At 41.0% G+C, this 24,446-nt stretch overlaps 1 protein-coding gene across 5 annotated transcripts in view; it reads left to right on the top strand.

Moving 5' to 3' along the window:
- arfgef1 (ADP-ribosylation factor guanine nucleotide-exchange factor 1 (brefeldin A-inhibited)) overlaps positions 1–22,633 on the top strand; it is a 301,506-nt gene extending 278,873 nt beyond the window's left edge. For all 5 annotated transcript variants that reach the window (XM_078540375.1, XM_078540378.1, XM_078540377.1 and 2 more), the window contains 3 exons: positions 9,569–9,707; positions 14,934–15,051; positions 21,088–22,633. In XM_078540375.1, coding sequence (XP_078396501.1) covers positions 9,569–9,707; positions 14,934–15,051; positions 21,088–21,252 — 422 coding nt within the window. In that variant the 3' untranslated portion in view covers positions 21,253–22,633. The remainder of the gene's footprint in view (positions 1–9,568; positions 9,708–14,933; positions 15,052–21,087) is intronic.
- The last annotated feature ends 1,813 nt before the right edge of the window (positions 22,634–24,446 follow it).

Here is a 24,446-nt window from a genome sequence, read left to right on the forward strand (position 1 = left end):
CCTGGATATTGCCCAGGTGTTGCTGCATTTGGACATGGACTGCTTCAGTATCTGAGGAGTCGCAAATGGTGCTGAACATTGTGCAATCATCAGCGAACATCCCCACCTCTGACCTAATGATGGAAGTAAGGTCATTGATGAAGCAGCTGAAGATGGTTGGGCCTAGGACACTACCCAGAGGAACTGTTAGGAAATAATAATTTTGGGTTTGAGTAATATACAGTTTAGTACGCCTGTATGTTAACAATCGACAAGCTTGGTTAGAATGCAGTCTAGACTCCAATAAACTGATCACCTCTGCCTTTTGCCAACAGTAAGTGCCCAATTTAGAAACAATTTTATGAATACTCATAGGAACAGGCCATTCAGCCCCTCGCACCTGTTCCACCATTCATGCCTGATTTGTATTCTAACACCATCCACCCACCTTGGCTCTATATCCCTTAATACCCTTTGCTAGCAATGAAAATCTATCTCTATTTTAAATTATTATTTAAAATAGCCTCTTCATCTTTTTATGGGGCAAAGAAGTACATTTTTTGCAACCCTATGCATGAAGAAGTGTTTTCTAACTTCTCTCAAGAATAGGCTGGCTCTGGCTCTGATTTCTAAGGTATGTTCCCTTGACTTGGACTTCCCCACCAGCAGGAGAAATCTTATTCTAACCTTAGATTCTTTTCAAAGTCCTAAAAACCTCAAATTGTTCCTTAACTTTCTATATACCAGGGATATATATACACATATATACTAGTTTATATAATCTCTCATAATCTAACTTTTGAAGCCCTTGGTGAACCTGCGCTGCATTCTTTCCAAGGTGAATGTCTTTTTAAGATATGGTGTCCATTACAATACTCCAGTTGTGGTCTAACCGTGGGCTTTATATAGTGGTCGGAAAATTTCCTTCCCTTTATATTCAACCCCTCTAATTAGTAGGCTTTTTGACTGATCTTTAGTCCCTGACGACCACATTTTAGTGATCAGTGTGGATTAACCCCTAAATCCCTTTGTACCTTATTGTTCGAACCTTTCACCATTTTAAAAAAAATACTTGATCTATCCCTTTTTGATCCAAAATTCAGATCTCGCACTTACCTGCACTGAAATCCATCTGCAGTGGTTTCACCCACGCAAACTGTCGATGTTTTTTTTAATTTTATGATCCCAGTATTAGTGTAATCGGCAAGCTTAGATATATGGCTCTCTACTGTGTTACCATTAATGAATATAGTTTATAGTTGAGGCCCAGCACACACACCCATGTGAGACCCCACACGTCATTTCCCTCTATTTCAAGTGCAAACTCATTAGTCCTACTCTGTCTTTTACCACCCAACTAATCTCCTAACCAGGTCAATAATTTGCCTTAAAATTCCATGAACTTCAGTTTTCTGTGAAATCTCATTGAATGTTTTCAGAAGTGCACAAAAATTATACCCATAGACATCCCCTTGTCTACCATACTAATTACTTCCTTTTTGTATGCTCTTTCCTTCAGTTTTGGTATCTCTAACCTCTTCTGTCAACTATTGCTGTTTTCTTTGCTGAGTAGTGCTCTTGCCCCTTAGGGGTATATGCTGCTCCCATGTTAAGCTGAATTTTTTTGAACACCTTAATTCAGTTCCTTATGTTTGAGTTCCAACCGAAAACTATTTAGAAATTGAAAGTTACTCAGAAGACTGCAAGAATGGCAGTTCTGTGAAGATGCAGATAGGGTCTACTCTTAACGTTTGGATTAAGACCCATTGTTGAGGCAGTGTAAAGGAAAATATTTATTAATCTGCTTCCGTTATTGAATAGAGTCACTACAACACAAAAGGAGACCTTCAGACCATCGAGTCCACGCCTGCCCTTTGCACAGCAATCCAGTCAGTTCAATTCATTTGCTATAACCCTGTAACCTTGCAAATTTATTTCCCCCAAGTGCCTATCCAATTTCCTTTTGAAATCATTGATCAGCGTCGCTTCCACCGCCTTGATAGATAGGGAGTTCCAGGTCATTACCACTCCGTAAAAAAACGTTCTTCCTCATATCTCCCTTGTATCTCTTGCCCAAAGCCTTAAATCTGTGTTCCCTAGTGCTCATACCATCAACTATTGAAAGTAATTTTCTGTTTACCCCACCTAAACCTGTCGTAATCTTGTACAATCTGAAGAAGAGTCATACGGACTCTTCATAGTCTTATACAAACCGAAGAAGAGTCATACAAACTAGAAATGTTGGCTCTGTTTCTCTCTCCACAGATGCTGTCAGACCTGCTGAGCTTTTCTAGCCCTTTCTGTTCTTATTTCAGATTTCCAGCATCTGCAGTATTTTGCTTTTGCTATAATCTTATACGCCCTCTGTTAGAACTCTCCTCAACCTCTTTTGCTCCAAGGTGAATGGCCTCGGCTTTGCCAACCTAATCTTGTAGTAAAATGCCCTCATCACTGGCACCATCCTGGTAAATTTCTTTTGCACTTTCTCAAGGCCTTCACTCTGTGGCTTAACCAGAGGTTTGTAGAAGTTCAGCAAAGGTTTTGTGCTTTTGTACCCAATGCCTCTAATTACAAAGCCCAAGATCTCATAGGTTTTGCTAGCTACTCTCTCAATATGAACTGCCACCTTCAAAGATCTATGCATGTGCACGCCACCACCCCCCCCCGCCCCGGTCCCTCTGTGCCTGCACAGTCTTTAGAACTGTGTCATTAAGTGTATATTACCTCTCCACATCTATTCTGCCAAAATGTATCACCTCACACTTCTGTGTATTAATTTCCATTTGCCATTTGTCTGCCCATTCTGCTAGCCTATCTGTCCTCTTGCAGTCGATTGTTATCATTCTCACTGATTTTCGCAGTTCCAAGTTTGGTATTATTGGCAAATTGTGAAATTTTACCCTGTATTCTAATATCTATAAGTGTTTTTATTTTATTCTTTCATGGGATGTGTGTACTGTTGGCGGGGCCAACATTTCTTGCCAATCCCTAATTGCCCATGAGAAAGTGGTGGTGAGCTGCTTCTTGAACCACTTCAGTACATGTGGTGTCCAATGCGTTTAGGGAGGGAGTTCCAGGATTTTGATTGAGCAATAGTGAAGGAACGACAATATAGTTCCAAGTCACGTGGTGGGGAGCTTGCAGTTGGCGGTGCTCCCTGGGTCTGCTGCCCTTGTCCATCAAGTTGATAGAGGTTGCAGGTTTGGAAGGTGCTGTCAAAGAAGCCTCGATGAGTTGTAGTGCATCTTGTGTATAGTGCACACTTTTGCCACAGTATGTCAGTGGTGAAGGGAGTGAATGTTTGTGGATGGGGTGCCAATCGAGCGGGCTGCTTTGCCCTGGATGGTGTTGAGATGCTTGAGTGTTTTTGGACCTGTATCCATCCAGGCAAGTGGAGAGTATTCAATCACTATATACAAGATGCACTGCAGCAACTCATCGATGCTTCTTTGACATCACCTTCGTGGCTTTATTAAGCCTTGTAGATGGCGGGCAGGCTTTGGGAGTTAGGAGGTGAGTTACTTGCCTCAAAATTCCCTGTCTCTGACTTACTTTGTAGCCACAATATTTATATGGCTGGTCCAGTTCAGTTTCTTGTCAATGGTAACCTCCAGGATATTGGTTGTGGGGAATTCAGTGATGGTAATGCCATTGAATTTCAACAGGAGATGGTTAGATTCTGTCTTTTTGTAGATGGTCATTGCCTGGCACTTGTATGGCGCAAATGTCACTTGCCACTAATCAGCCCAAGCCTGAATGTTGTCCAGGTCTTACTGAATACGGATATAGACTGCTTCAGTCCTGAGGAGTCACAAATGGTACTGAACATTATGCAATCATCACTGAACACCCCACTTCTGACCCTACTATCCTCCAGAGGTGTGCTGTATGCTGTTGAGGTTTCCCCACAACCTGGCTGAGTGATAGGAAACAGAGCAGTTTTGGCAATTACTTTAAATTTGCACCCTTTTGTTCTTCATCCTTTCACAAGTGCGAATAGTTTCTCCCTATCTACTCTACCCAGATTCCTCATGATTTTGAATATCCCTACCAAATCTCCTCTCAGCCTTCTTTACTCCAAATAAAGAGTACAGGTAATGGATGTTATTTGGGTTAAAGGAAGGTTTGTAGCGGAGTTCCCCAGGACTCAGTGTTGGGACCTTTGTTTTTCCTGGTATGTATTAATGACCTAGACCTTGGTGTTCATGTCACAATTTCAAAGTTTGCAGATGAAATGAATTGGAAGCATTGTGAACTGTGAAAAGGATAGTATAGAACTTCAGAAGAACACAGACAAGTTGGTGGAATGGGCAGACAAGTGGCAGATGAAATTCAATGCAGAGAAATGTGAAGTGATTCATTTTGGTAGGAAGAACATGGAGAGACAATATAAAATAAAGAGTGCAGCTCTAAAGGAGCTGCAGGAGCGGAGGGACCTAGATGTATCCATGCATAGATCATTAAAGGTGGCATGACAGGTTGAGAGAGTGGCTGATAAAGCATACAGTATCCTCAGTTTTATTAATAGGGGCATAGGGTACAAAGGCAAGGAGATTATGTTGAACTTGTATGGGACACTAGTTTGGCCTCAGCTAGAGTATTGCGTTCAGTTTTAGGTGCCACACCTTAGGAAGGATGTTACGGCATTAGTGAAAGTGCTAAAAAGATTCATGAGAATGGCTCCAGGGATGAGGAACTTCAGTTATGAAGATAGATTGGAGAAGTTAGGACTGTTTTCCTTGGAGTAAAGAAGGCTGAGAGGAGATTTGGTAGGGGTATTCAAAATCATGAGGAATCTGGGTAGAATAGATAGCGAGAAACTATTCACACTTGTGAAAGGATGAAGAACAAAAGGGTGCAAATTTAAAGTAATTGCCAAAAGAAGCAAAAGCAATTTGAGAAAAAGCTTTTTCACACAGCGAGTGTTTAAGGTCTGGAATACACTGCCTGAGTGTGGTGGAGGCAGGTTCAATCGAAGCATTCGAGAGGATAGTAGACTGTTATCTGAAAAGGAAGAATGTGCAGAATTATGGGTTAAAGGCAGGAGAGTGGCACTAAATGAATGTTCATTCGGAGAGCCACTGCAGGCACGAGGGGCCAAATGGCCACCTCCTGCGCTGTGACAATTGTGTAATTCTGTGATATGATGGAAGGAAGGTCATTCATGAAGCAGCTGAAGATGGTTGGGGCTAGGACACTACCCTGAGAAACCACTGCAGTGATGTCCTGGGCTGGGATGATTGCCTCCAACAACCACAACCATCTCCCTTTGTGCTAGGCATGACTGCATCCAATGGAGGGTTTTCCCCTGATTCTCATTGACTTAATTTTGCCAGTGCTCCTTGATGCCACCCTCGGTCAAATGCTGCCTCGATGTCAAAGGCAGTAACCCTCACCTTATCTATGAGATTCAGCTCTTTTGTCCATGTTTGGATCAAGGCTGTAATGAGATCAGGAGCCGAATGGCCTAGCGGCACCCAAACACACCGTCAGTGAACAGGTTATCGCTGTGTAAGATGGCATTGTCAACAATCCCTTCCATCATTTTGCCGATGACCGAGAGGAGGCTGATGGGGTGGTAATGAGCCAGATTGGATTTGTCCTTTTTGTGGACAGGGTATACCTGGGCAATTTTCTACCTTGTTAGATAGATGCTAGTGTTGCATCTGTACTGGAACTGCTTGGTTAGGGGCATGGCTAAGTCTGGAACAAAAATCTTCAGTACTATTGCGGGGATATTATCAGGGCCCATAGCCTTTGCAGCATTCAGTGCCTTTAGCTGTTTTTTGATAGCATGTGGTGTGAATCAAATTGGCCAAAGAGTGGAATCAGTGAAGCTAGGAACCTCAGGAGGAGGCCAAGATGGATCATCCACTTGGCATTTTTGGCTGAAGATGATTGCACATGCTTCAGCCTTGTCTTTTGCACTCATGTGCTGGGCACCTCCATCATTGGAAATGGGGATATTGATGGAGCTGCCGCCTCCTGTTAATAGTTTAATTGTCCGTACCATTCATGACTGGATGTGGCAGGACTGCAGAGCTTTGATCAGACCTGTTGGTTGTAGGATCAGTTACCTCTGTCGCTCACATGCTGCTTCTGCTGTGTAGCATGCAAGTAATCCTGTGTTGTAGCTTCACCAGGTTTGTACCTCATTTTTAGGTATGCCTGATGCTGCTTTTGTCATGCCCTTCTGCACTCATCATTGAGCCAAACCCTTGGCTTGTTGGTAGCGGCACAGTGAGGAATATGCTGGGTCATGAGCTCACAAGTTGTGGTTGAATACAATCCTGCTGGTGCTAATGGCCCACGGCGCCTCATGGATGCCCAGTTTTGAGCTGCTAGATCTGTTCTGAATCTGTCCTATTTAGCATAGTGATCATGGCACATCATGATGCATTGCATGCTCATTGTGAAGCCAGGACTTTATCTCCGCAAGCATTGTGTGGTGGCCATCATACCTATACTGTCATGGATAGATGTATCTGCAACAGATAGCTTAGTGAGGACAAGATCGATTAGGTCTTCCCCATTGTTAGTTCCCTCACCATCTGTTGCAGGCCCAGTCTGGCAGATATATACTTCAGGACTCAGCCAGCTCAGTCAGTAGTGGTGCTACCAAGCGACTCTTGGAGATGGACATTGAAGCCCCCCCTGCTCCTGCTCCCGCCCCTACCCCACCAGAGTGCATTCTGGACCCTTGCCACTGTCAGTACTTTGTCCAAGTGGTGTTCAACATGGAGGAATACTGATTCATCAGCTGAGGGAGGGCAGTAGGTGGTAATCAGTAGGAGGTTTCCTTGCCCATGTTTGACCTGATGCCATGAGACTTCATGGGGTCTAGAGTTGAAATTGAAGGCTCACAAAGCAACTCTCTCCCAACTGTATAACACTATGTCACCGTCTCTGCTGGGTCTGTTCTGCCAGTGGGACAGGACATACCCAGGGGTAGTGATAGTGGTGTCTGAGACATTGACTGTAAGGTATAATTCTGAGAGTATGGCTAGTCATTGGGACAGCTCTCCCAGTTTTGGCACAAGTCCCCAGATGTTAGTGAGGGCGGCTTTGCCGGGCCGACAGGGCGGAGTGTGCTTTTGTTGTTTCGGTGCCTAAGTCGATACCAGATGGTGTCTCCAGTTTTATTCCTTTTGATTTTTCTGTAGCCATTTGGTACAACTGAGTGGCTTTCTAGGCTATTTAAGAGAGCAGTTAGGAATCAATCACATTTCTGTGGGCCTGGAGTCAGATATAGGCCATACCAGGTAAGGATGGCAGATTTCCTTCCCTAAAGGACATTAGTGAACCAGATGGATTTTTATGACAATTGATGATAGTTTCAAGGCACCATAGCTTTCAATTAAATTTTATTGGTTATTGGAATTTAAATTCTGTGGTGGTATCTGAACTTGTGTCCCCAGGGCATTAGCCTCGGCCTTTGGATTACTCATCCAGATTTGGATTACCACTATGTCACTGTTTGTCTAGCGCTCAGCCTTGGGAACACCATTGTTTACCATCCTCTGCCTGAGAAGTAATTATTTACCGCGAGTCACTCAGTCCTGTCCTATCCAGACTGACACTGACCCTTCTATCCGTAAGCCTCAATTTTTTTAACCAGCCTTTTACGTGGTGGTTTGTTAACATCCATATGGACAACATCCACTGCATTCCTTTCAACACTCTTCTCTATTACTTGATCAAAAAATACAATTAGCTTAGTCAAACATACGGCAGGATTTTACCATTGGCGAGTGGGGGCGGGGCCCACTCGCCGACGTGGGATGACGTCAGGCGGAACTCCCGACGTCATCCCGCCCCATTTAAATTTTCAGGAAGGCGGGACCACAGCAAAATCAGCTGCGCGCCCGCCACCCTGTCAATGGCCAATTGAGGCCATTGACAGGATCAATTAAGCAATTAAACGACCTGCCCGTCCAACCTTAAGGCTGGTGGGCAGGCCAGGAGCCCCAACGGCAACTAGAAAAAACATGAAACCTCATCCACCAGCGGGATGAGGTTTCATGTAGGGTTTTAAAAATTTTAATAAAGTTGTTATGGAAATTATGAACATTGTCACATGAGGGGACATGTAAGGGAATTTCTTTTTCTATTTTTAATATTGTTGAAAGTAGAGGTGATCTCCCTGAGGCAGCACTTAGCCTCAGGGAGATGAGTGCGCTCTTTCGTGTACATGCGCGAAAGAGCGCACTCTCGATTTTAGGCATTCCCCCCCCCCCCCCCACCCCCCCCCACACAGGGAGCACACAACGCTTCCCTGCGGACATCACGCTGGGCGAGCCTTAATTGGCCCACCCACGTAAATTGGCGCCACGCCTCCGATCGGTGGTGCCAATCGGAAGCGTGCCCATATGTGCCAGCCCATCAACTTCCCTCCCGACAGGGGGAACATTCTGCCCATAGTCTTCCTTATACACATCCGAGGAAGATTTGTGCTATCTTTGTGTGTTAAATGTAAATACACTATATCTTGTCGTAACCTGATGTTCCAGTATCACACAGCATATATTTTGAGCATACTGCAGATTGGCATCTGTGTGATGAGCACTGTCAGCAATAACCTGAATAAAGCAAGCTCTTGGATGCCGGAATACATCTTTGAAACAGTGGTAGATATCCTGGCCTGACTGCAAAGCTCTATGTTCTGAATTTGTGCTACTAGTGAGAAGTTCTTGGGAATCCCAAGCTGATTTTACAGTAATTGGGCCTCAATTGGCTCAGCGCAAGACTTCCACTCCCATCTGAGGAAGTTCCGCCTCCGAGAACTACCAGCCAGTAAAATGGTAGCCAGCAGCTCTCTAGTCCCAGCAATGCCACCAAGAACAGTGGCCACTTCTGGGTCAGCAATCAGTTTCCAATGCTGATCGTTGCTGGAGCCAGATTAAAGGGAAAGTGAGTGGGGGTGGGAATCAAGATTGGGAGGGAAGAGGAACATGTGGGAGCAGATAATACAGTGCGGGCACTGGGGCAGCCCTCAGTTGGGAACAGGATGCCCAAACAGGAGGGTGCCCCTTCCCTAGCCCCCAGCAAAACTGTCAAGGTTTATTTGGCAGCCTTGCCTTGTGGGCTGCCCTCCACCACTGGTAAAATACCAGTGACCATGGGTAGGTAACGTACATGGCCCCTCCCAGGGCCGTTGTAAAATTCCACCCAATGTGTGTGCATGTCTTTCTCTGTTGCTTATTTGCTGCTTGTTCTTTCCACATCATATTCTTTCTGCCAATTTGTATACTTCTAATAGAGTTGAAAGTATATTTTGTTTAATTAATCATACAAAAGTAACATATGGTTGAGTATGTGTTAGAAATTGAGTAAATAATTTAATTATTTCAGAATGAAGTCATATATTGAGGATTATAATTGTGAACCTATTTATTGTAGCTCGTAACATTTTTATAATGTGGTAAATAACATGACCTTTGTAAAAGAAATGTTGTCCGTTAGAATAATACACAAGTTATTTGAGATATTACTGGAAATAATTGATTTTCTTTTCAGGATGAACTATTTTTATTGGCATGTTCAGAAGTTTTGTTTAAAGTGAATGTTTCCTTTTCTTCTGTCCATACAGGATTCAAAGGTAAATCAAAGCCTAATCTTTTGAAACAAGAAACCAGTAGTGTTGCTTGTGGCCTGCGAATTTTATTCCGAATGTACACAGATAAAAATCGTCGTGATGCTTGGGTGGAAGTTCAGCAACGATTACTTAAGTAAGTAATAATTCCTGTGACTGTAATTGGAAAACCCAGCTGTCAACTCTGAGGCTTGTAGTTCTGATGAAAGAACGTTGAGAACTAATGGGGTGAAGGGAAATCATCAAACCTTGAACAGTTTTATTTATAATATCTTTAAGATGACATATTTTCAATTTTCAGACTTCCTTTATTCCTTTGAGGTTTTGGTTTGTGGGATGATTAACACAGACCGAATTTTTGTTCACGTTGTAACCATAGGTTGATCAGTAGCTAAAAGAGGAAGATATTTTAATGTTTTTAGTTTAATTCTTCATTAATTCTCCTTGAGACATTGATTGCTTGCTCTACATTTTTAGAATTTTCCATTCTTTCAAATCTCTACTTTTTTTTTTAACTTTAATTTTATGTTTCCAAAAATGATTTCTCTGCTGGGACTAGTTTCATCATCCCAAAGGAAATCTCTATGGCCTGAATTTTTCCCTCATCAGGCGCGTGCGATCGGCGGGCCCGGGAGCAGCCCGGAAATGGGGCTCTGACCGTGATCGGCCCCTGACCGCGATTTCATGCTGGCTGGCAAATTAACGGCCAGCCAGTGTGAAACACACGCTGGAAAGTTTAGCGCTGCCAGGGTCGGGGGGAGGGAAAGAGGACGGACGATGACGTCACTGTGAGCATGGGTGAGCACTTCAAGAGAGCTCGCTGAAGGCAGACAGCTGCCTCAGGGAGCTGCAGATCTGCAAATAATGAAATGAAGCACTAAGAAGCTGCAAAAGAAATGTCCATGCATCACAATCAAGCACCTGAAAGCATACCTCATAAAAATGCTGTCCCCAGATATTTCTTTTTACTTCATTTCCCAATGGAGATTTCATCCCGCCCTTGGATGAGATTTCATGAAAAATATAAAGGCTGCCTGGCTGATTCGCCCGTCTGCCAACCGTACGGTTGGATGGGCGACAAAAATTTGCAGACAATTGCGCCGTTAATGGGCCTAATTGTCCGCTTAATTGTTGGCGGGCTCACTTCCGGCTTTTGCATGTGCCCGCCGAGCGAAATATCGTGTAAGTGCACGATGACATCGGGACGCTCGCCCGATGTCATCTCGCACAATCTTACGCCTGATCAGGTCAGGCAGACACCCACCCGCAGGACGTAAAATTCCGCCCCATCTTTCACAGTGCAGGCGAAAATCAGTGGTGACCACACAAGCTCATTGCATCTTCTCTCAATGCTCCTGTGTGATTGTCCTTCTCATCCATGCCTATCTTACTTTCAGGCTCGACTGTTCTAATTATCTCTTGGCTGGTCCCCCACCTTCCATGCTTTGTAAACTTCAGTCCACCCAAAATTCTGTTGCCAATATTCTATCTCTCATCAAGTTCTGTGTACTCATTACTGATGCCCTGGCCAACCTACATTGGCTGCTGGTCTCCTCCAATTTAAAATATTTAAATCCCTTCATGGCTTCACCCCCACCTATTTCAATAACATTGTCCAGTCTAACAACTTTCTATTCCTCTAACTATGGGCTTTTGTACATATCTCTGTCCTTTCACCCCACCGTTGATGGACATAACCTTCATATATAAGCCCCATACTTTTGACAATTCCCTTCATACACCTTTGCGTTTCACCTCCCTCTCCTCCTCTAAATCCATCCTTAAAACGAACCACATAGACCGCCCGCCCCTCTTACTATCTGCTTCTTTGGCTTGGTATCCATTTTGTCTGTTTATGCTTCCATGAAGCACCTAACAACATTTTTCAACATTAAAGGCTCTATATAATGTAGACATCACTAGGCATTGTATATACCGCAGTTGTACTGTTATTCCAGTAATCCTTTCTACATCCAACATATTTAGCTACATTGAAAGATATTTGCTAATATTTCACCCATTTTTCCAATCTATCTAAATCTAGTTTTAATATATTCCCTTTTCCTGTGTTCCAGGCTCCATTGCTAAATTTCTTATCAACCATGATTATTAACCGTACTATTTATGCTCTGCTTCAAATCATTAATAAACCAGAAGGGCCCCCACCAGAGACAAAACCATGTTGGAAAGCAACCTCATTTAAAACCAAGCATTCACCTAGGATTCTTTAGGCAATTTGGGATCCATCTCACAATATCCCTCCTGGATCTATGGAGCTTAATTTTAGCATAGTTCCCCTCATGTAACACTTTATTGAAAGCCTTGTAGAAATCCAAGTAGATGACATTCACTGGATCTTCCCTAAATTGGGTCGGATGTGTCGAGCATGACCACTGATTTCTGAAACTATGCAAAGTATAGCCTATAACCCTAAGTATATTAGGTGATCAACAATAAAATTGCTAATGATCCGCTCTGTTTATTTCCTGATCAATAAGGTCAACCTCTGCAATCTATAATTGTCAGTTTGTGATTTTAAAACTTTTTAAAAAAAAATAAGGGAACTATATGTGCTTTTCTCCAATCATTCAGCACTTCTCCAGTACTTGAAGCATTAAAATGCTTACTGTCATCAAGAACTTAAGCCATTTCCTTCTGTCTTCCAAGGTAAATTAAACCTGTCCGTTCAGTTTTTTCCCCACGTTGAATCCCTTTAATTTAGCTTGCACCATTTCTCCTGAAAAGTTTTAGCAATCTTTTCTTTTTTTATCCACTCTACAAGTGGGCAAGTCCATCCCTGTTTCAGTTCAGAACAGATGCAAAGTATCTGCTCATCTTATCATCATATAATTCTGCCCAAGTCATCCTGCAACAGCCCTAGATGTTCTCAGATCATGCTATACAAAGCCATGGACCACACCTGGAGTACATTGAACAATTCTGCATACCATACCTTAATTCTGGGTACCATACCTTAGGAAGAGTATATTAGCCTTGGAGGGAGTGCAGTGTATGTCCACCAGAATGACACCTAGACTCTCAACATTAAATTATGAGGAGTGGTTTTTTTTTTGTTTTTATTCATTCATGGGATGTGGGTGTCGCTGGCTAGACTAGCATTTATTGCCTACCCCTAATTGCCCTTGAGAAGGTGGTGGTGAGCTGCCCTCTTGAACCTCCGCAGTCCATGTGGTGTAGGTACACCCACAGTTCTGTAAGGGAAGGAGTTCCAGGATTTTGACCCAGTTTTGACCCAGTGACAGTGAAGGAACTGCGATATATTTCCAAGATGCGTTTGTATGTGGCTTTGAGGGGAATTTCCAGGTGGTATTCCCATGTGTCTGCTGCCTTTGTCCTTCTAGATGATAGCAGTCATGGGTTTGGAAGGTGCTGTCTAGGGAGCCTTGTTGAGTTCCTGTAGTGCATCTTGTAGATAGTACACATTGCTGCCACTGTGTGTTGGTGGTGGAGGGAGTGAATGTTTGTGGATGGGGTGCCAATCAAGCAGGCTGCATTGCCCCGGATGGTGTCGAGCTTCTTGAGTGGCGTTGGAGCTGCACTCATCTAGGCAAGTGGAGAGTATTCCATCACACTCCTGACTTGTGCTTTGTAGATGGTGGACAGGCTTTGGGGAGTCAGGAGGTGAGTTATTTGCTGCAACATTTGTAGCCTCTGACCTGCTCTTGTAGCCACAGTATTTATATGGTCCAGTGCAGCTTCTGGTCAACGGTAACCATGACCACACCCCCCTCAGGATATCAATAGTGGGGGATTCAGTGATGGTAATGCCACTGAATGTCATGGGGTGATGATTAGATTCTCTCTTGTTGGAGATGGTATGCCTGGCACATGTGTGGCAACAATGTTACTTGTCAGCCCAAGCCTGGGTCTTGCTGCATTTGTAAATGGACTGCTCCAGTATTTGAGGAGTCGCGAATGATGCTGAATATTATGCAATCATTAGCGAACATCCCCACTCGTGACCTAATGCGGAATGGAGGTAATTGATGAAGCAGCTGAAGATGGTTGGGCCTAGGACACTACCCTGAAGAACTCCTGCAGTGACGTCCTGGAACTGAGTTGATTGACCTCCAACAACCACACCCATCTTCCTTTGTGCTGGGTATGACTTCAACCAGCAGATGGTTTTCCTCCTGATCCCCATTGACCCCAGTTTTGCTAGGGCTCCTTGATGCCACACTCGGTCAAATGCTGGATTGATGTCAAGGGCAGTCACTCTCACCTCATCTCTGGAGTTCAGATTTCAGATTACACAAACTAAGGACGTATTCCCTGGACTTTAGAAGGTTAAGGGTTGATATGATTTCAGTTTTCAAAGTATTATGGGAACAAATGGGGTAAATAAGGAGGAACTCTTTCTGGCAGCATCGGTGGAGAAGAAAAGAGTCGACGTTTCAAGTCCTCACGACCCTTCAACAGAACTGAGTTCTGTTGAAGGGTCGTGAGGACTCGAAACGTCGACTCTTTTCTTCTCCACCGATGCTGCCAGACCTGCTGAGTTTTTCCAGGTAATTCTGTTTTTGTTTTGGATTTCCAGCATCCGAAGTAGTTTTTTGTTTTTAGAAACTCTTTCTGCTGGTTGGGGAGTTTAGGACTAGCGCGTGGTCTAAAAATTACAGCCAAATCTTTCTGGAGTGAAATTAAGAAAAGTTTCTACACACAAAGGGTGGTGGAAGTTTGAGACTCTCTTCTGCCAGTGACAAGTGATGCTAGGTCAATTGTTAATTTTAAATCTGAGATTGATAAGTTTTTGTTATCGAAAAGTATTAAGAAAATGGGACAAAGGGGATTATATGGAATTTGGTTGCAGATCAGCCATGATCTTATTGAATGGTGAAACAGGCTCAAAGGGCTAAATAGCCTATTTCTGGCCCTGTGTTTCTAACTTGTGGCTCCTCACAAAATCATAAGATGCTTTCCAATTATTTTGGTCGTATTCAAGTGTCCTTCTTTCTAAATTTGTTTTAACTTGCCTAATATTTCTTTTTATTGATGCTAACAACTGTTTATACTTTTCCTTAGCAAAGAACTGTTTCTTTTATAAGCCTTGAAGTAATTTTTTCTTCAGTGCAAGTTTCCTAAATCGTCATACAGCCATAGTAGCTTTTTTTTTAATCAAACACACTCCTTCTCACATGCATATATTAGACTTCAAAACCTTTCAGGATCTTTTTTGAAATTGTCCCATACACTGTGTTTTGCAATAATCCTCACCTAATTCATTTTCTTCTCTCTTTTAAGGCCCAAAAAGGCTTTTCGTTTACAACTGAGTTCTGTTTTTTTAAATATAGTATACCGATGTTATGTATTGTATCTGATACCAGCAATTTTCTTTTAATAGCGTTTGCAGTGAAGCTCTCAGCTATTTCCTGACACTTACCTCAGAAAGTCACCGAGAGGCCTGGACCAATCTCCTACTCCTTTTTTTAACTAAGGTCCTTAAAATAAATGATGAAAGGGTAAGAATGGGAATTAAAACTGCCAATTTATGCATGTATTAGAATGAAATTTTTTTCTATAATATGTCTTTAGTTGTTGATCACAAAGTGAACATTATTGTTTGATGCAGGTTATGCCTTTTTAAATATATATTTGCACTAGTCAGCCTATCATGTTTATTATTTTTTTCATTTACTCTCACCACACATCATAACTATCTTACCCTGGATTTTAGCTTTTAGTTTCCTTTTGAAAGAACCTACAAGTCTAAATTATAGCGAGCAGTAATTTCATTAAAAATGCATTTAGCTGGGGCCTTCTAAATTTGGAAAACTGCTATTATGCAATTTCAAACACTATTAAACTTACAATATTAAATTTGTGGGCATTTGGCTTGCAACATGCAATTTTTTATCAACATGTAATTAAACTTGCCCCTTCAAGCCTTGTCCTGTGTTTTAGATGATGCTATTGAAGCCAACTTATGGTCTTCCACACTGTTCTGAAATGCGTCAGAGAATTCTGGCTTATTTAATAGTTTAAATATGTGTCAAAAATCAGTGCAGAAAATTTATAATGTATATAGTATGAACTGACCAAATGGATATCAGGCCCCTTTCAGCATTTAGGCCAAAGACAAGCAGGGCTATTCCTCTAGGGGTAAAGGCTGATGCTGAAGCACCACATCGACTTTAGAACATATGGCAAACTTTTTTCTAAGTTAAACCATTGAAAAGCAATATATTTTAAATTGGGATAGGATTTTCCCTTTTTCAAAGCTTTCATTTTACATATGAACATACGAATTAGGAACAGGAGTAGGCCACTCGGCCCCTCGAGCCCGCTCCACCATTCAATAAGATCATGGCTGATCTGGTTGTAGCCTCCCACCTACTCCTGATAACCTTTCGCCCCCTTGTTAATCAAGAATCTAACTAGCTCTGCCGTAAAAATATTCAAAGACCCTGTTTCCACTGCCTTTTGAGGAAGAGATTTCCAAAGACTCACGACCATCTGAGAGAAAAGATTTTGCCTCATTTCTGTCATAGGAGGAGAGATTGGTTCGACTGGGCCTGTATTCACTGGAGTTTAGAAGAATGAGAGGATATCTGATTAAAACGTATAAAATTCTAACAGGGATAGACAGACTAGATGCAGGGATGATGTTTCCCCTGGTTGGGGAGTCTAGAATCATGAGCCACAGTCTCAGGATACAGGGCAGGCCATTTAGAACTGAGATGAGGAAAGATTTCTTCGCTCAGAGGGTGGTCAAACTGTGGAATTCTCTACCACAGAAGGCTGTGGAGGCCGGGTCACTGAGTATATTCAAGAAATAAATTGATGATGACCCTAATGTCCAAAATATTAACGGGTATGGAGAGAAAGTGGGAATGTGGTATTGAGATAGAGGATCAGCCATGGCTCAAAGGGCCAAATGCCCTACACCTTCTAGTTTCTATGTTAAATGAGCGATCCTTTGTTTTTAAACAATGACCCCTAATTCTAGATTCCCCCACAAGAGGAAACATCCTCTCCACATTCACTCTGCGAAGACCCCTCAGGATTTTAAAGTTTTCAATCAAGTCACCTCTTACTCTTCTAACGCCCAGTGGATATAAGGCTAACCTGTCTAACCTTTCCTCATAAGATAACCTGCCCATTCCTGGTGTTAGCCTAGTAAACCTTCTCTGAATTGCTTTAATGCATTTACATCATTCCTTAAAAGGAGATCAGTACTGTACACGCTACTCCAGATGTGGTCTCAGTGTCCTGTACAACTGAAGCATAACCTCCCTACTTTTGTATTCAGTTCCCTTCGCAATAAACAATAACATTCTATTACCTTTCCTAATTACATGCTGTAGCTGCATACCAGCCTTTTGTGATTCATGCACAAGGACACCCAGATCTCTCTGATTCTCAGAGCTCTGCAATTTCTCACCGTTTAGGTAATATGCTTCTTTTTTATTTTTCTTGCCAAATGTACAATTTCATATTTACCCACATTATACTCCATTTGTCAGGTCTTTGCCCATTCACTTAACCTATCTATGTCACTTTGTAGCCTCCTTATGTCCTCTTCACAACATACTTTCCTACCTATCTTTGTGTCGTCAGCAGGTTTAGCAACCATACCACTTGTTCCTTCATCCAAGTCATTTATATAAATTGTAAACATTTGTGACCCCAGCACTGATCCCTGTGGCACACCACTCGTTACATTCCACCAACCAGAAAAAGACCCATTTATGTCTGCTCTGTTTCCAATCTTCTATCCATGCCAATATGTTACTCCCTACACCATGAGCTTTCATTTTCCACATTAACCTTTAATGTGCCACCTTATCAAATGCCTTCTGGTAATCTAAGTACAATACATCCACTGGTTCCCCTTTATCCACAGCACATGTGACTCCTTCAAAGCACTCCAATAAATTGGTTAAACATGATTCACCTTTCACAAAACCATGTTAACTCTGCCTGATTGCCTTAAACTTTTCTAAGTGCCCTGCTATGACATCTTTAGTAATAGCTTCTAACATTTTCCCTATGACAGATATTAAGCTAACTGGCCAGTAGTTTCCTGCTTTCTGTCTCCCTCCATTTTTGAATAAAGGAGTTAGATTTGCTATTTTCCAATCTAATGGAACCTTCCCAAATCTAGGGAATTTTGGAAAATTAAAACCAACGCATCAACTATCTCACTAGCTACTTCTTTTAAGACCCCGAGGATGAAGTCCATCAGGACCCGGAGACTTGTCAGCCCGCAGCTCCAATAATTTACTCAATAACATTTCTCTGGTGATTGTAATTTTCCTGAGTTCCTCCCTCCCTTCTGTTTCCTGATTTACAGCTATTTCTGGGATGTTACTTTTATCCTCTATAGTGAAAACTGATGCGAAATACTGGTTCAGTTCATCTGCCGTCTCCTTATTTTCCATTATTAATTCCCCAGACTCACTTTCTATCGGACCAACGCTTACTTTGTTAACTCTTTTCTTATTTAAATATCTATAGTAACACTTACTATCCATCTTTATATTTGCAACTAGTTTTCTCTCGTACTCTAATTTTTCCCTCCTTATTAATATTTTTGCCATTCTTTGCTGTTCTTTATATTCTCACCAATCTTCTGACCTGCCACTCATCTTTGCGCAATTAAATGCTTTTTCTTTAAGTTTGATACTGTCTTTAACTTTTTTAGTTCACCACGGATGGTGGATTCTCCCCTTGGAAGTTTTCTTTCTCATTGGAATGTATCCACTCTGTGTATGCCGAAATATCCCTTTAAAAGTCTGCCACTGCATCTCTATTGACCTATCCCTTAACCTCATTTGCCAGTTCAATGTAGCTAGCTCTACCATCATGCCCTCATAATTGCCCCTATTTAAGTTTAAAATACTAGTCTTGGACCCACTCTTTTCTCCCTCAAACTGAATGCAAAATTCCATCATATTCTGATCGCTGCTACTTAGGGCTGCCTTCACTATGAGATCTCCACTTATTTTAAATACTTTGATCCCACATATATTACCTTACAATTGTTTAACTTACAAGAGTCTGCCATATGTTTTAAAGTCCACGCTGAGCTGAAACATCAGCCTTTCCACCTAGAGGGATTGAGGAACACTTTTAAATCATGGGAAGAAAGGAGAGATACCAGAGACAATCATTGTTGCTCCCTGAGCCATTTTTAATGCACCAGTATATTGATTTATATGTTCTGAGCTTTGACCAAGGCCTGTTTTTTGTAGTTTTCTCAATAATAATGTAATTGAAATCCCAAAAGGACCAGAGAAAAATCCAATATTCCTGCCCAATGAAGTAGAATTTGTATTATTTAGCCACCAAAAGCCAGTGGCGTTGACAAATATGAATGGTTAATCTATATTTCACAGCTAATGTTTCCAAGTATTTTTATATGTTAGGCTGTAATGGCACTGTGATCCATTGACATATTTAACAAATTTTGTTTTCAATATCATTTACCTGCAGGCCATTATTTAAAATGTAAATTGATCATCTTGACTTGTTGAAATTATACACAAACTGTTAGCTGCTTTTAAGAATTCTAAATCAAAGATCACAATCTGGCTATCCACTAAGGTAATTGACATGACAGCAAATAGCCCTGTTGGGGAAGAAAATCAACTAGAATAGTCAATTATTTTAAAAGTAAAATGCTGCAGATGCTGGAAATCTGAAATAAAAACAGAAAATGCTGGAAAATCTCAACAGGTCTGACAGCATACGTGTATGCTAAAGTTTCGAGTCCAATATGATTTGTTCAGAACTGAAAAAGAGTCATATTTGGCTGGAAACATTAACTCTGTTTCTCTCTCCATAGATCCTCCCAAGCTTGCTGAGATTTTCCAGCATTTTCTGTTTTTAGTCAATTATTTTATTCATTCCCAAATATTCACTTCAGCCCAACCAATAACCACCCAATTTAACCAACAAAAAAACACATTCCAGTTCCTTTTGATCATCTTTGGATTCTCCTCACCAGCATCAATGCTATTAATCTAATCATTGGACAATATATGAGAAAAAGCCCACCAGTTTCCAAGTATTTGTTTTTTGAATTTGTTTGGTTGAACAAAAAATTTACTGGTTTCAAAAAATGAAAAAAATGGATATGTGGTTTCACATGTCTTTGACTAGATTAATTTTGAAATAATCATTTTCAACATCGTCATGAAAATCACTTAAAGATGAAGCTCATTTATTCCCACATTTTGATGCCACACCTTGCTTTGTCAGAGTAATAAGGATGCAGATTTGTACTCCTGATTGGTTGAGCATTGAATTTCTGTAAGAGGCGCTAAGCAGAGACTAAGAGTTTCTTCATTGGAAAGGAGGAGCAAAACTGCAAATGTTGAAAATAATCAGCGGGTCAGGTAGTACCTATGGAGCGAACAGACAAGTTTATATATAGGATACAGACCCTTTCTCAAAACCATTGTACAAACATTTCAGGTGGGGACTGTTTTAACAAAGGGTCTGTACCCTGAATGTTAACTTGTCTGTTTATTCACTGAAGAAAAGTTGATGGAAGAGAGTACATCATTCCTATCACACCACTAAATAACAATGGCATTGGTGAGGAAAGAGACCTATTATAATGATTGAGTAGTCATTTGTGTTTCTTTTGAAATTGTCCTAAGGTGGTGAGTATTTTGGAATAAATAGCATCAGGGACTAATTTGGTTCACTCACTTGCTAACCTGAATTCCCTTGATATGATACAACTGTGACAATGGTGGAACCATGATCTGAGATTAATGTGGAAATTGATGAAATTATTTAATTAAATAATATTCATAACATTTTATAATTCAAACATTGTACCAAGGAGCCCATGGAGCTCTGCTGCACCTGAAGACTAATCCCTACAAAGTTAGACTGTGAATTCTCTAACAGGTCTGACACTTATTTGGGGATACCTCAACCTCAATCATTAAAAAAGTGCTAAATTGTTGGCTTTCATTTGGAAAAATTGTGCAAATTTAACGTAATTTACTGTGTTTCACCTCTGAGTTCTTACTTATACTTAGCACTAAGTTCTATCCAGGTAAAACAGCTGAATAATAAGTACTTGATACCTTTTTCCAGAATTACACAAGTTTTGTAATCCTCATTGACCTGAAACTTAATTTCTTACACGTTTACCCACTGAACTGGACTCATTTTTTATAAAGCAAGTTTATTAAGATGGAATAACATCAATAGAGTATTAATGAATGTACCCTTGCAGGCAAAATGTGCAAAATATAACTGCATTAAGACTGACAACCGAAGTAATATGTAGGGGAGAGGGTGGTCATAAGATTTGATGCAATTTGGAAGCTGAGTACAAGGTATTGTACATCAGACTTTAGTTCCAAAGGGGAAAGCTTTATTTCAAAAAGAAAATAATAGAAGATTCAGCTATGATAAAGCACTAGAGATGTTGATTATATCAGCTTAAAATATGGATAGAAATATTGTGTAATGATATGGGTACTTTTTCCAATATTTTAATTAGCTGTCCTTTGTCTTTGTTTTCTTTCCAGTTCAAGGCCCATGCGTCAAAGTACTACCCCCTTTTGTGTGAAATTATGCAATTTAATCTGATTCCTGAATTGAGAGCTGTTCTACGCAAATTTTATCTCCGCATTGGTATAGTCTTTAAAATATCTCATCCTTCAGACCAAGATCATGGATCCACCAAGCAGTAACGATGACGGAGAGCTTAGCTAAGGCATTCTGTTTATAAATCTGAAAAGGACCAGGCTGCAGTTGGCTACTTGACTCACTCACTCCTGCCTCGATCCTTTCTTGATCTTTTTGTAAAGGATGGTGCTTTAACTCTGTTGGTTTGTAACCTGCCTAAAAGATGCAGATGAGTGAATCGTAATCTTAGTTTAAAATGCTCTATTCCGTTGAATTAATTATCTGAATGATTCAAGGTAAAGATTGAGTGCTGACACATGCTGAGCATGGAATCAGCATTTCATGGTTTGGTCACACTTTGAAATGCAGTTTGGTGTGGAGAAGAACGCTGTGACTCAAACTCAAACATGGACAGGATGCAGTGCATATTGTACAGTAGAGAAAGTATTTAAATGAGTACTGTAGTTTAAACTTCTGGGGAGAAGAATTTGACGCCATGAGTAATATATATGCTATAAGGGAAATCTAATCGTGTAGCATCTTACAGGCAGGTTGAAAGATATGATTAAATTTCAATTGTTACAGATACTAGGAAAGATCAGTTGAACGTAACATTTTTTGTTTGCACAACTCATGACCATTAAAGATACAATGACCATCCTTCTGTGAAATCTGTTGTACAGAGATGCGAATCTGTAAAATACAATATTAACACTATGTAATTCTTCCAGAATGGGTTTCTTTTATTTCAATATTTTATGTTGATTTGTTGCTGTCACAGCTACTTTATTGTTCATTGTGTGCACTGGGTTGTTTTGCTTTTGACTTTGTGATTTATTTTAAAACTTTAACGTTGCTCATGCAGCTGTAACAGAACCTGGGGTGTGTGGACAATTAATAGAGGAAAGAGGCACTAAGGCCATTATGTTAATGTAATTAGCGGAATGGTTACCCTGTCAATAAAGGTAAGTTTTCCCCTAACTGTATATTACAGACTAGGGCCTGTTATATATTAAAAAAAGGATTGATCTTGTCAACTGGAACTTGAATCACTGCAGGTTGATCTGAGGTGCATCTGCACTGACAAAAAACTGTCTCCATGTTTGATGTAGGTTCTACTGTCTGTGTATAAAATTTGATGTTAAATTAAATATATTGAATAATGAATCAGTTTAGGGTTGGGATAATGAAATATACTGAAATCTAATTATTAAGAAGCTGTGAACTGGGCTTTAATAAAAAAAAGAAATGGATACACAGAGTTCCAAGCATTCCTAGTCACTGTGGATGTAGAAAATAAATATTTGGAGAAGGTTAAAATGTATATGGTACAGACATGTAAAGTTTTCTATGTAAAAATATGTACAACTTTCTGTACAATATTGGTTATCATCTGGCATACTCTAATCAGGTCATGGCTCAATAAAGTTTTTGAACTCTCTTTTACCAGTGCAGTCCCTCTTTGATTACCAGTATCTAAATTGGCTGTTTGTTTACTTTTAAGCAAGCAACGATTTGTTACTACCTGATGTTACGATTCCAGCTGATGTTAGTACTGGACAAGTCAAATCCCAGAGTGAGAACAGATTTGATAGATCCTAACTTTTTTTGGAAACCATGGAGGAAAGTTACTGAACAAATTCACAGGAGTCTGCTGATGAACTTTAACACAAAGAATAAAATATTTATTAAGCAAGAAAAATGAACTATATTACACCAGATAAAAAGGTTGGAAAGATCTCAATACAATAAGATACTTCAAATTCACACTATTCCTTCATCCAGCAATACCTTGACAGACATACAATCCAGTGAAGAGTTACCACTAGCTTGGCAAACAAAGGCTTCTCACTTGGGACTGACAGAGTTGCAAACAGTTTTCTTCCGGTGAGTTCCTGAGCATTCATTCTATGCTTTTCACCCAACTCGTATCTTTCCACAAGGTACTAAAAAAAAAGGCACTCTAAACTCAGTCTTCTAGTAGCACCTCTGCTAAACTGATTACTGAGTTCTATAACTGACTATTTAGTCAACTACTGTCCAATAGCCTTGTTATGTTTTCTTCTCAGAGAGCTGAAAATCTCTGTCTTCACACCCTGACACAAACTGAACTCTCTCTCCTGTCTTTTTTCTGTGTCTGGACCACTATCACTAGGCAACAGTAAAGCTTTTTTCTACTTTGTGTTTTCCTCCCCGCAATCACTAAACTTTTAACTCATCTCTCTACCTGCAGGGGTTGTAAAACCTCATTACAAATCAATATATACTAACAAACCCAAAAGACCTGACCTTTTAGCCAGGGTCTTTTTTATTCATTCATGGGATGTGGGCGTCACTGGCTAGACCAGCATTTATTGCCCTTGGGAGGGTGGTGGTGAGCTGCCTTCTCGAACCGTTGCAGTCCATGTGGTGTAGGTGTACCCATAGTGCTGTTAGGGAGGAAGTTCCAGGATTTTGACCCAGTGACAGTGAATGAATGGCGATATTCAGGACGATGAATGGCTTGGAGGGAAACTTCTAGATGCTGGTGTTTCCATGTGTCTGCTGCCCTTGTCCTTCTAGATGGTCACGGTCGTGTGTTTGGAAGGTACTGTCAAAGGAACCTTGGTGAGTTCCTGCAGTGCGTCTTGTAGATGGCGCATACTGCTGCTACTGTGCATCGGTGGTGGAGGGAGTGAATGTTTGTGAATGGGGTCTATTCAGACTCCTAGGCATCAAGACACTCAAACAAACTAAAATGAACCTGAAGCTATTTTATCTCTCAACACTCAAACATATATATGTTCGACTTAAAAATTATACATTGTTCATAACAATGAAGCAACAATTCATCTGGCTTGCTGTTAGTTTATTTGATGGGCTGGAAGAAATAGTTTGAACATTTCCAATGCAAACTAAGAGGGTTCATTATTTTAATGATCTTTTCAATGTGCACGTGTATACATGTATAATCTAATAGGGTCCATTAACGGGAGGAGATGGTTCCATGAACCCAGCACAAGCATGAGAGATGAGGCTGAAGCATTCACAACCATCTTCAGCCAGAAATGCAGAATGGATGATCCATCTCAGCCTCCCTCTGAGATCCTCACCATTACATTTGTCAGCCTTCATCCATTTTGGCTCACTTTGTATAACATCAAGGAATGGCTGAGTGCACTATCCATGCAGCAACAGCTATAGGTCTCAACAACATCGCAACTGTGGTACTGAAGACTTGTGCTCCAAAACTAACCGCTTCTGCAGCCAAGCTGTTCCA

The sequence above is a fragment of the Cetorhinus maximus genome, chromosome 4 (genome assembly GCF_964194155.1).
Source record: "Cetorhinus maximus chromosome 4, sCetMax3.hap1.1, whole genome shotgun sequence".
NCBI classification, from domain to species: domain Eukaryota; kingdom Metazoa; phylum Chordata; class Chondrichthyes; order Lamniformes; family Cetorhinidae; genus Cetorhinus; species Cetorhinus maximus.